The sequence below is a fragment of the Malaclemys terrapin genome, chromosome 7, assembly GCF_027887155.1.
Source record: "Malaclemys terrapin pileata isolate rMalTer1 chromosome 7, rMalTer1.hap1, whole genome shotgun sequence".
NCBI classification, from domain to species: domain Eukaryota; kingdom Metazoa; phylum Chordata; order Testudines; family Emydidae; genus Malaclemys; species Malaclemys terrapin.
In genome coordinates this window covers 24,020,564-24,032,770 of record NC_071511.1, presented here as the reverse complement: position 1 = coordinate 24,032,770, position 12,207 = coordinate 24,020,564, and the positions used below count along the sequence as shown (strand labels likewise).

Here is a 12,207-nt window from a genome sequence, read left to right as displayed (position 1 = left end):
GGTGAGAAGATAGGGGTTGGAGAATGGGAGGGGTAACAGGAAGTTGGGGGTTTAGTAGTGGGGGGGCTGTCAATCCTGAATTCTCCCCTTCCCTGTGAATGCTGTGATCTGAGGGAGTCCCACCCCTCTGCAGGGATCTGAGCCCCTCCCTCTGCCCACTCTGTGGTCTGGAATATGGGGGATCATGCTTCTCTTGGGGGGGGGGGGTCTGAGCTCCTCTTCCTGACCCTCCATGTGATCTGGGGTGGAAGGGAATGAAGGTAACAGATTTACACAGCTGAAACTCAGAAAACAGATAGTTAAGCTACACGCCACCCCTGTGTGGGGTGGGGAGGCTGTTCAATATGCAGTAGAGACATGATTTGGAGGAGAGGCAGACTGGGTGCACCTCAGGCAAGGCAGGGAAGTCTGGCTGAAGCAGGGGCAGGAATCCCAGCTGGCAGTGGGAGCAAAGGTCCTAGCTCATTGTGCAGCTTGGGCTACATAGCCAAGATAGTGTGTGGCCCTCCAGTAAGCTGCTGCCTGCAATGTGTGTAAGCAGCAGTAGGGTAAGGCAGGACACTGCAAGGAGCAACTTCTTACACGTCAGTGGTTTCTATGGTGCCAGCTAATGGCTTTTTTGGGCTAGGAGAGGTCAGGGGAGCTAAAAAGTGGGCTGGGGACTACATGTAGCGGGGATTGGTGGGGCAGGGGCAGAGAACGAGAGACACGCACACCAGTCTTTTTCTCACTTGCTTAAAGTTACTGTAACCATCATGTAATAAAATTGGCACAGTTTTGGGACAAAAGTCAGGATGAGATTTCTCTCACTGGCCCTGTTGGTAACTACACATTGCAAACATCTCCGAGCATGGCAATTATCCCTAGTCCACTGTAACAAAATGTGCAAGAGAGGGGAGGAGCATTGAAGAATCACACAGCAGTTGTGTGGTCTAGTAGGAAGACCACTCGACTGGTCTCTTCCACTGGCCTGCTGGGTGACCCTGAGGAATTCATTTCACTGCTCCGTGCCTCAGTTTCCCAACTGTAAAATATGGATAATGATGTAAAGTTCCTTGAGATCTGGTGATAAAAAGCACTGTAGAAAAGCTAGATCGTTCAATTATTACCTAGCCACAGTAGCATATCAGCTGCAAACATAGTTGCGAACTACAACTGTCTAAATGACCATTAACTCCTAACAACAAACAATTCTCTTTCTGTTTTAAAAAATTAGGAAATTAAATGGCAAAACACTTTAACGTGGAGTTAAGGTTGCTTGGCGATAGCTTGTGCCCTTCCAGAACGTCAAGTTGAGCAAAACTCAAACTTCTGAAAACTAGGAAATACAGAGTTAAGGTAAATGTCCACATAACTCATATAAGGGCAGAGTTAAAGTTATGGCCTGATACACCCTAACACACACCCTCCCATTGCCTTTTCACTGTAGTGGACAGGTGCTACTTGCACTCTCCCTACCCTCAAACACTGAGTCTACTCTCTGGACAGAATACCACACTTTTAATATTTAAGAACCACTTCCTACTCTTTTATAATCCCTTCACACTTGCACACAGGATACCACCTAAGCCTAACCATCATTAACTCCACAGTCTGCTCTCATATCCCACCTCACTACTGCCAGTACCCATGCCAAGAAGGCCCTAGTGCCCTGCTACCAATAGCCTACACAATTCTGTATTGAAATAATGCAGACAGGAACCTCAAGGTACACATGCACTTCTCTCTTTCACATGGGAGGGACTCAGACCCAGATCTCCTCATATTACTGTCACCGTTCTTCCAATCTGCTCCAGCCTATTCCTCTGTCATTCAATACAGCTACATCCAACACAGTCAAGGCAGCTGCAGTTCATACAGATAATTCCCAGTGGCTGTTGCTAGCTCCGGGAGGCAGAGGTTATGTGGGTGTTTACTTTACTTTAACTCTGTATTTCCTGGTTTTCAGAAGTCTGAGTATGACTAAATTCAACATTTTAGAAGGGCACGAGCTACCACCAAGCACTTAACTCTCCCTTTAGTGACTTTTTTTGCCATTTAATTTTGACTACCTGACACAATAGGGAAGGTTTGAAGCCTTAGAAACTGGAAGAGTTATAAAACCCGCTGTTTATGCTCGGCAAGCTACTTTCCTGGGTATAAACTAATTGTGTTCCTGCTCTTCGAGGCTTTGCTATATACAGTAGTGTCCATTCTAGCAAAACTTTGCTAAAGGAGTATATTTTACTTGTTTAAAAATGAGCACAAGAGCTGCTGAGAACAGCACAACTTCTAAGCTTCGGAGTTTGGGGATCAATCTTGATCTCTTACTACCCAGCCTTGTGGGATAGGAGTGTCACTCTCCAGTGCCCCCTTTTCTTCCCAGGCAGTGCTTGAAGAAGCATTGATTAGTTCCTGCAGCACTCCTGCCCTCTCTGGCCAGAGAAAAATCCTGCATGTGTCTGGAAGGAAGGAAGTGATGGACACAGAAAAGGTCAGGAAAGAAGGGATTTGGGAATCCCTCGCCCTTGCAGAGAAGTCCAGCCACCACCCCCAGCTCCTGGGAAGAGGGAGCCAGCTGAGATTCTTACAGGGATCTGTGTGGGCCCTGCCCGGAGGCATATTTTTTTTGTATAAGTCTCCATATAGCAGGTATCAGATCAATTTGAAGCCTCTTACTCAGCCTCTTCTCACTGGCTGCTGGACGGGAAGGGGCTGTTGACTGTTGGTGTGGGTCTGCCTGCCCTAACCTGCTCAGCTTCTTGGTGCCCAGTGGGTATGGGCATGAGAAGGGAAGTGTATCTACTGTTCTATCCCTTTTTCAGACTCCTCTCATTTGGAATCCTGCCTGTGCTGCTGTTCACAGTTTTGCCACCCATCAACAACATGAATCCACCTGATTGACACCTTCACCACATTACATTTTGGTCAGTTTTACTGAGTTATTCAGAATTAAAGGGGTATCAGTGAAACTCTCACTGCTGCCCACTTAACAGTACTCACAGTTGGGAAGGTGAGCCTTTCAAATGTGATCAAGGCAGGGGAATCAGTCACAGCGAGGTCATCTTCCTCAGTGTACAGAGAGAACACCCAGCACCTCTGCTGCTGCTCACAGCTTTGCCAAACAGCAGAGCTGCTGGGCGTTCTCTGCACATTCAGGAAGATGGCCCTGCCTTGATCACATTCCCCTCCCAACTGTGAGGACTCAAGGCTTATTTTTAAAGATAACCTTAAAACAAAGGTTAGATTCTGCAGAAATCACTTTTTATCTTTCCTCCCCTTGGCAGGAAAGATTTCCAGAGCTTCATGTATAGGTTATGGTCCATGGCACTATAATAGTAGGAGTCAAATATGTGACAAATTTGGTAGCGTCAGTGGAGCCAGTGAAGTGTCCTAGAATGAGCCCTTTCCCTGGCTGCCCCCAAATAGTGGCATGCTGATCTTATAAACTAACTGAAGCAGGTTGCTAAAACCTGCCTCTTATGTATGTGTGATTGTGCTGAGCTAAGCAGCTTCATGGCTATAAAGATGGGGCTGACCTTAGCACAGCTGCACTTACAAGAGCCTGGGAGGGCCTTCTGCCAGCATTTTACAGAGGCCTCCTCTGTTCTAATTGTGCCTCTCACAGCTGTGCAGTCTCTTAGGGCCAAAGACTAATAATTTTTAAAAGGCAAGTAGGTGTGGTGCTGGATTCTGGCCAGTTCTGCCTTAAGAAACAAGCCTTCAACCTGCAGCAGCCTGGTCTGGATCTTAGTAAATTCAGGCCCTGAACTGAGAGGGGGAAAGCAGATTCCACAGTCAAGAATCTTTCATTGAGAAGAATCTGCTTCCAAACCAAAACCCCCTTTCCACTTCAGCAGACGCTTGAGTGCTTCCATTTGATCTCCACTTTCACTGTGTTGTATGAGGAGAGGGGTTATGTCTGAAGTAACCCGAACCTAATTAGCTTACTGTTTAGAGGGTCAGGCTGACACCTTAATTGAACCCAGAAAAAAAAAGCCAGCACAGATTGCAGAGCACAGGTGAAATGAAACCTCATTGAGCAGGCAGCTGGGACTTCCAAGTGGAACATCCTGTGTGGAGTGCATTGCGGTGATCTATCTGGGGGAAGCAGTCTCTTTAAGAATGGTGTCACTATTAGCCTTCAGAGAGAGACTTTCCAAGAAGAGCAATCTTTGTGTTCTTGAAGCTGCTGATGTTGCTGGGGATGTCCTCCTAGTGCTGCAATTCAGATGGAGCATGGTGGGGCCAGGTTGTGGTTAGCCCTATGCTACTAGTCCTATTAGCGCTTTGTATACTATTTGGGACTCTTATTCATTCAGATTTCTAACAAGCCTTGTTCAGGGCAGCGTTGCCAACTTTCGCAATTACATCGCAAGTCTTGCGACATTTTCATAAAGCTCTAGCTGCTGGAGTCGTCATGTTACGGGAGTATCTCGGGTTTCATTTGGAACAAAAGTTTCTGGCCCTCATGGTTGCAGAGAAAAACTTGAACGTGTGTCCCCAGTTGGCTCATAAGCAAGCTGAGTAAAAAGAAACCAAAACATATCTCTTAAAATCTCCTTATTTTGGGAGAGCCTGGTTCATGATTTTGAGCTCTTGGCCCCACTGTTTGCTTCACAGGTGTTATAAAACACACAAATTCAGTATGTCAAAAAAGGCAGCCTTCTTCCCAGCCCATCAATATAAAATCCTCTCCTCCCAAAAATATTAGAGGAAGCCTGGAAAAAATGAGTATTGTAGCATGGCCTCAGTGTTGTCACATCAGGGCTCTGTGGGACCAAGCTGGAGTCTAGTGTGCCTCATTGAGACCACTGGCACCAATGCTGCCATCTGATCCGAGGATTCCACTGTGAGCACTTCTCCTGAGTGTAGCCATTTCAATATCACATGAGGATAGAAGCATCTTTCGGGCAGTCAGGCCCCAAACAATCTATGTCTTTGTAGGTCCAAAACCACATCTTTAGCTTCTACATGGAGATCAGCCTGTGCAATTCAGTGAGTTCTGGTGCAATGCCCTTCCTTGAGGGAAACACCACTTAATTTGGCTGCTATTTTCAATGCTGGCTGCAGTTTCCCAGTGGTCTGGGGTCGTAGTCTTGCATGGAGCAAACTGCAGTCATGCAAACGCTAAGCAATAAAGACATGGTTAATCGTGGTGAGGTCCCTGTATCCAGAAGAAAAGATGAGAACTTAGGAGTCGTGGGGAACTCACCGTTATTCCACCCACAATCATTGCCAGGAGGAGAGAATTATGTGGGAAGTACTAGCTGTAGGGAGTTTTGTGAAGCTCTCTAGTTGAAACTTCTCGCAGCAGGGATCAACACAGGGGTTGTGGCAACACACAGCTACTCTAGCCCTAGTTTCTCACTCTGTATAAGAAATTGCTATGGAAGTATGAATTAGGAAGGAATTTACGTAGCTCCAGTCCTTGGCTTTGTCTTTCTGCAGGGATATTTGTAGCTGATGTAATGGATCTCTCCAAAAGTGTGTTTAAATATGCACACTGTTTGCTGCCTCTGTGGAGCTGTTGAGATCACTGTAAAGTCCTAGTGAACGTGTGGGACTGCATCTGGAATAAGAAAAGAGGAAATGCTTGACAGGTCTATGTGACACAAATACTGTGTGCTGCTGAACATAGCAATTAAACAAGGGCTGCTTTTCCTGTCAAGGGGAGGGAATAAAGCAAGGTTTCAGATTTTCTGCTTTGTTCTTGCAGGAAGCCGCCTATTAATATCTTTATGGAATGATGAGAGAGATGTAAGTGCGCGTGCGCGTACACACACACACGTTTTATAATAGGAAGTGTATTTTGACTGTCAAACTCCTTTGATTGCTCTAAAATGTTCCCTTTTAGATCCCGCCACAGCCTCGACGTGCTGCTCCTGTCACACCCCCGCCACCAGAGAAACGCAAGAATGCGCAGATGGAAGCACCCATTAGAAGTAAGGAAAAGCTCTTGGGTTTTTTATGTTGGGCAAGAGGCAGACAACACTGAACTAAAATATAGGAAGATGTGTAATGGTAGCAGCAATTCTGGCTGGTTTTGGTCTGTACCTCAGAAAAGCATCTCTTGGATTTCTGCTCAGGTGATACTGGGCTGAAATTTCCATCACAATTTTAATCATAAAACTCCAGTGTTGGGGACTAGTGTTTCCCTATGTCCTTCCCTGGTCCTCAAGCATGATTTGTGGTTGACGGGCACCTGTGGCTTCTTCTCCCACCAACTGTGGGTGCATTGGATGCTGGGCGTGGTGTTCTCTGGACTTCCTAAGCTGATTAATTTTGGGGGAAGACAATGTTTGCAGAAGAAGCTTTAAAATATTTGATCTGCTTGGTTGTATTGCTTGTCTGACAAGCATATAACCAGAGTTTTGGGATCCTTGTATAAGTTTTCTCTCAGGAGTATCATAGGAATCTTTCAACAAAGCAGCATGAGAATTTGTGTTTTTTTCCAATCTGGATGTGATGATGCCATTAGATCACCAGGGGGCACTCACTATTAATGCAATGATGAAAGGCTCCATTAAGTAAAAGCTTTTTGATAGCTGTCCATCTAGCTCTTTGGTCATATAATGGCCACATCAGGCAGACTTTTGCTTAGTTGGTGGCTTGCCTGTGCGAAAGACAGGAGTGTGGTGTCTTCACCCCCTAACCCAGGAGAAGATCAGAGGTGCATGTGCTTTAAGCACAGTAACTGTGTTGGTAGTGAGAACTTGCACTACTGATCAGTGGAGTGCTACTGGGCCAATACTAAAGCAAAAAAATTAATTGCAACCTTTAGAGGTTAGACCTATGGGGTAGAGGAGCGGGGAGTGAAAGTTATTTCGTTGTGGCACAGTTCATGTTGTGGTGGTTGTGTATTGCCCCAGTGCTACATTGTGTTCATACAGTTACATTGTCGTGATGGGTCGCTCTCCCCAGACTCAGTCCAGGATTTGTTAATGCCCTGTAAATGAGCTTGCAGGGTGCAGGACAGATCTGTCACATTCTGGGCAGTTCACTGAAGTTTGGAGCAGGCAGCAACCTGCTTCATGGTACTGAGCCATTCCACACTACAGTAGTGAGAAGTTCTACCCTTGGGAATGGTTCTCTTGAATCCATTATCTGTTCCCTTGATTCAGTTAAATCTACTGGAAGTACGTGGATGATCATCTTCAGAAGGAGGAGGAGGAAGATGAAAAATGGTAGAGATCTCCATGGGAGATGTGAGCTCTTATTCAGCTCCACATGTCTTTGGTCTGAACAGTTGGAGTAGACAATCCCACTATTCCCTTATTCATAGGGATGGAGACCTATTGACGGGCTTCTTAGCTATGGATATGCAACTAGTGTTCTGGCTTTCGACTGGGGGGTAAGATTGTGAGATTACCAAAACATCACCCAGGGCTAGCAGAAAAAACAGAAGGCTCTTCCAGAGGTGACCGGCCCTTTGGCCCAAGAGAAGCTCTACCTCTTCAGTTTGGGAGGGTGTTCGTTGCCTAAGGAGATGATTATTTTCTATGGATAAGCAGGAGTCAGTAAGGAGCAGTGAATGGCTGGGGGAATATTCATGCAGCATGCAAAATCAGAATCCGTTCACCTTGGGAATCAAGGTGTTCCTAAAGCAGTACTTTCACTCTCCTGCAGATCTCAAATATCTTCATTTGGGATTCACAGAAAGATGATTGATGCCACTTTTTATGCAAGTAACTATCTTCCTGGCCAAGCTATGAGAGGTTGGGTGTGGGATAAAAGTATCTGCAGCCCCATTTTTACAAGTTATGGGACAAAGTATATGAGTAATTGAGTAATGAAAAATTTAGGCTAGATGTTAGGGAAAAACATCTTAGCAGTAAGGTTGATTAGATAGTGGACTAGTGTTTCCCCAGAGAAGTGGTATAAGTACCATTGCTAGAGTTAGCCAAAACTAGACAGGAGAAAGCACTCAGAAATATACTCTAGCAAGTACTCCTGTACTGGCTGGGAAAGGGCAGTATGAGCGAACAGGTTTATAATCCGATTACCGAGAGTGCAGAAAGTGGACAACACGTGCCTGTCAGCCAAATGCTTTTTTCTTGCTTTTGACGCCAAGCAGAGCGTACAGTTAGGGCTGCAGGGAAGGATCTTTACAGAAGAAGGGAGGGGTTTGCCGCAATGAGTAATCTTATGTACCTGGAAATTTTCAGATACATCAATCAAAAAAGTACTGGCTACATGCATGCAGTATATTTGGAGGCGGAAAGTTATTGTCTAAACCAGGGGGAGAAAACGATTCCTCTCTCCTAGGTACAGTGAGCCTTTCGAAGAGAATCTCTATAGAACAGCTTTCTTCCCCTTCCTGAAGAGGTTATTTTATGGAATGCTCAAGAGAGACCTAATACAATTTTTGCTTTGAGATAAGTGAGCCAGGAAGAGGAGTTAAACCACTTTGGTAGCATGCACAATGAGTTTCTTAATGGACTCTGCTGCGGCAATTTGTTTTTCCCTTTTTCTTTGATGCTGTTGCTAAGGCCTTTTAATTGTTCCTTTTCAGATGCTGTTGAAATCACCTCTGGGTCCATTTCCAGTGCCTCCTCTATAAGTACAACTTCCCTGGATACCTTGTACACTGGTTCCACTGCATCAGAAACAGGTCTCCCTACAGCCACTTCCAGCCCCACCAACACCCCTCCCCCTGTCCCCAGCAGGAGTGCCCACACCACAATATCACGCAGCTTGGATATTAGTCCTTCAGCCCAACTGAAGCATGGGACTTCAACAAAGGGTGGTGCAACCAAATCTCCCCAGACCAAGAGGGCTGCCCCAGGACCTCCTGTTGAAACAGCGGGTCAGAGGTCTCTCCCTATGGATGAGGAGAAGAATCTTCAAGTCAAGACGACTGCTTCAGCTCCATCCGGGGGCTTAGAAGCCTTCAACTCTCTTTGCCTTGATGATAAGAAGGCAGCTGCTTTGGAGCTGTTGGCACCAGAATCCAGCAGCCAGGCAGTGTCTGTGCCAAAGACAATAGGTGCTGAACTGATCGAGCTGGTGCGCAGGAACACCCACCTCAGCTATGAGCTGTCCCGGGTTGCTATTGGTGTAGTGATTGGCCACATTCAGAGCTCCATCCCAGCAACCAATAACGTCATGGAGCAGATCCTCATCTCGTTGGTGGAAAGTAAGGTAAAGGAAATGCTGAGCTCTGGCAAGAGAGCACCATACAGGGACTGGGCAAAATATTAAAATGTGATTGAAGTAATATTCTGCAGTTTGTTCCTGGAGCTCAGAGGCCAAATCAAGTGAGAAGAGACGAGTCCAAATTAAAATAAGATGAGTTAGTGAGCGGAGGTGAGGGGTTTCAGGGAGGAGTGAGGGAGTTAGGAAAAAATAATCCAGTTAGGTTTAGCTAGTGATAGGCAGAGAAATGGTAGTCTGGTACATTGTGCAGGATATTATTCCAGACAGGCTGTGAAAGTAAGAACTGACTCTTTGGGGGAATAAGTGAATGAAAAGAAGAAGCTAGTATCGAGAGCTGTTTGGTGATCAGCTTGGGTTTTAGAAGCACTGTGCATAGGCTGGAGGGAACTGGGCATTACAGGAGACTACATATGAAGTGATGGAGAAGAGCCAAGATTAACAGTTTGGGTCCTGTGACACTAACAACAAACAGGTGAGTTGGTAGGAGCAGAGCTGGGGGGATAGAGTTTCTAGATCCAGAGGGTAGTGCTAGCAGTAAGACGTCAATGGGCACAAATACAGCAGGATCCAATGGACTCTGGGGAATTGTACTTTGGTCCTGTTTCTTTGTGAAGCTGGGGATGGCTACATATGGACAAAGTATAAACTGGCTGCTATCCTAGAGGAGAAAGAGGTGGTGGTGGAGCATTTCTCCATGGAGTTTATTTCCCATACTGTGACTGGCACAGGGATGAAAGAGAGAGAACTAGTGGCTGCCAGTGTGTTGTATTAGCCTCCCCATTGCCCATCACTGAATCACTTCTCCTTCCTAAAGTCTGCAACCGTTCGCTGGATTTTTCAAATGCATGGAAACTTTCAGCAGAAGTGCTGAATTCATCAGTCTTCCAACCATGAATGAGAGAATAAGATTGAGGCAAGTCTGAGGACAGGTATCCCGACTAGTGAGGGCAAAGCAAGCAAAGGGAACTGCCAACACGGAAGGTTCAGCAGGCATTACTGATGAGTCATTCAATGTCTTGGCCATGTGTGACCAGACACAGGCCACCGGTGAGCATGCTGCCTCCCGGGTGGTGGATCTCCTTACATAGAAATACCCAAATCCTTTATGTGGGAGCCTACAACGTGAGGGAGTTGGGATCTGATGGGCGCAAGAATGACTTTCAGTATCCAGGAAGAGAACTGAAGATCAGTTTGGTCAACTGAAAAGATCCAAGAGTTTTATGGTGCCCAGTGTGAGTGAAAACTGAAGGAAACGCGTTAGAAACCAATGTGTGAGATTCAGGAAGTCTTGAGATGCACTGAGGCTTTTTCGGCTGAGGTCTGACTTTGGGATTAGATTGTCTCATCTCAAGCAGATGGAGTACCCTGAGATCAGAATTCGTGGTGCTGGTTAGCAGGTGTTTTAAACCTAGATAGGAAAGGGCAGAGGTAAAGCTCTTACTTAGCTCAACTGGTAAACATTCAGCAGGTGGTCAATAACTGAGAAATATTAGAGAACTAACGAAAAATAAGCAAAATGGGATGGGATTTATACTCAATAATGAAAACTGATCTGGTAGGCATAAATGGAATAGTAACATTGCTATACTGTACCTGTGTAGGAGAGAGACAGGAGTTGGTGCTCTAGTTTTGGGCAGCAGCTGGGGATAACTTAGGGATGGGTTGAAGAAGTAAATACACCTCTACCCTGATATAATGTGACCCGATATAACACGAATTCTGATATAACTTGGTAAAGCAGTGCTCCAGGGGGCGGATCAAAGCAAATTTGATATAACGCGGTTTCACCTATAACACGGTAAGGTTTTTTTTTTGGCTCCCGGGGACAGCGTTCTATCCAGATCGAGGTGTATATTAGTCATATGATCTGTGTACTGTGCATGCCAACATCATAAGAGAATTAGCCAAAGAACTTGAGCCATTAACAGTTGGTTCTCTGAGAGTTTTTAAAAACATGGAGGTAGCACAGGACTGGAGAAGAAGTTATTGTGGTACAGATCCTTTTTAAAGAGTGGCAGTTATTTTCTGCAAGTATGGAACAAATATTAATGCAACATCTTTAAATGGAGGAAAATAGAACCATGACTAATGAACAGATGTTTATAAAGAACTTCTATGCATAAACCCACTTTTTTCTCCAACCGTGTTAGAATTACACTGCTACCCCGATATAACGCGACCTGATATAACACGGTAAAGCAGTGCTCCGGGGGGGGGGTGCGGGGCTGCGCACTCCAGTGGATCAAAGCAAGTTCAATATAACGCAGTTTCACCTATAACGCGGTAAGATTTTTTGGCTCCCAAGATCAGTGTTATATCGAGGTAGAGGTGTACTGTGTAGAGGTAAGTGTATGCATAGTTATGCAACATGTGTGGCTGTAACAATTAAACACCTTATTTTTTGTGACCACAGAATACACTAAACTTACTTTGCACCTTTTAGGCTCTTTGGTTGGTCTTCCCATCAGGACCGTAAAGATTCAAATAGTTTTCCCCGAGTCAAAGTTTCTCTATTGCTCTCTATACTGGGCTGTTCCACGATACATTCTTCAGCCCTCTTTTAACCCATTTAGGGAATAGTTCCCAAGCCATTTGAGTAATACCACCATCTTCAACTCATGCCTAATAAACTAATACCAAGCCCTCAACACCTCACTCAGTTACATACATGCACAGACAAAAATAAGAGAAGACTGCATCTTGCAGTAGTCATTGAAACAGACAAGTGTCTAGGCAGCCCTTACTTTTGAATGGAGGGATAATAAATTTAGCTCCCACTTGTTAAATGCAAGAAGTACATTCCCTATAAACATCTAAGATTACAGTTTCATTGCTGATGGCAAAATTACGGTAAATTGTTCAGAGATGTTCAGATGTGCAAAACTACTGGTATTTAAAATTTAGATCAAATCATAATCCAGTTAATTATCTACATTGAAAAGATCACCCCTAAGTAATCATAACAGCTCACATTTTTGTGGCCACGACCAATCGGGTAATTGTTTTCAAACTCAATAATAATATACTTACTGTCTGATCTAGATTCAGAAATAATTTGTAACTGATGTA

The 12,207-nt window shown here is 45.0% G+C and overlaps 1 protein-coding gene across 1 annotated transcript in view; it reads left to right on the top strand.

Moving 5' to 3' along the window:
- NCKIPSD (NCK interacting protein with SH3 domain) overlaps positions 1–12,207 on the top strand; it is a 93,190-nt gene that overhangs the window by 45,493 nt on the left and 35,490 nt on the right. The window contains exons 4-5 of the mRNA XM_054035604.1: positions 5,837–5,924; positions 8,495–9,123. Of these exons, the coding sequence (XP_053891579.1) occupies positions 5,837–5,924; positions 8,495–9,123 (717 nt within the window). The remainder of the gene's footprint in view (positions 1–5,836; positions 5,925–8,494; positions 9,124–12,207) is intronic.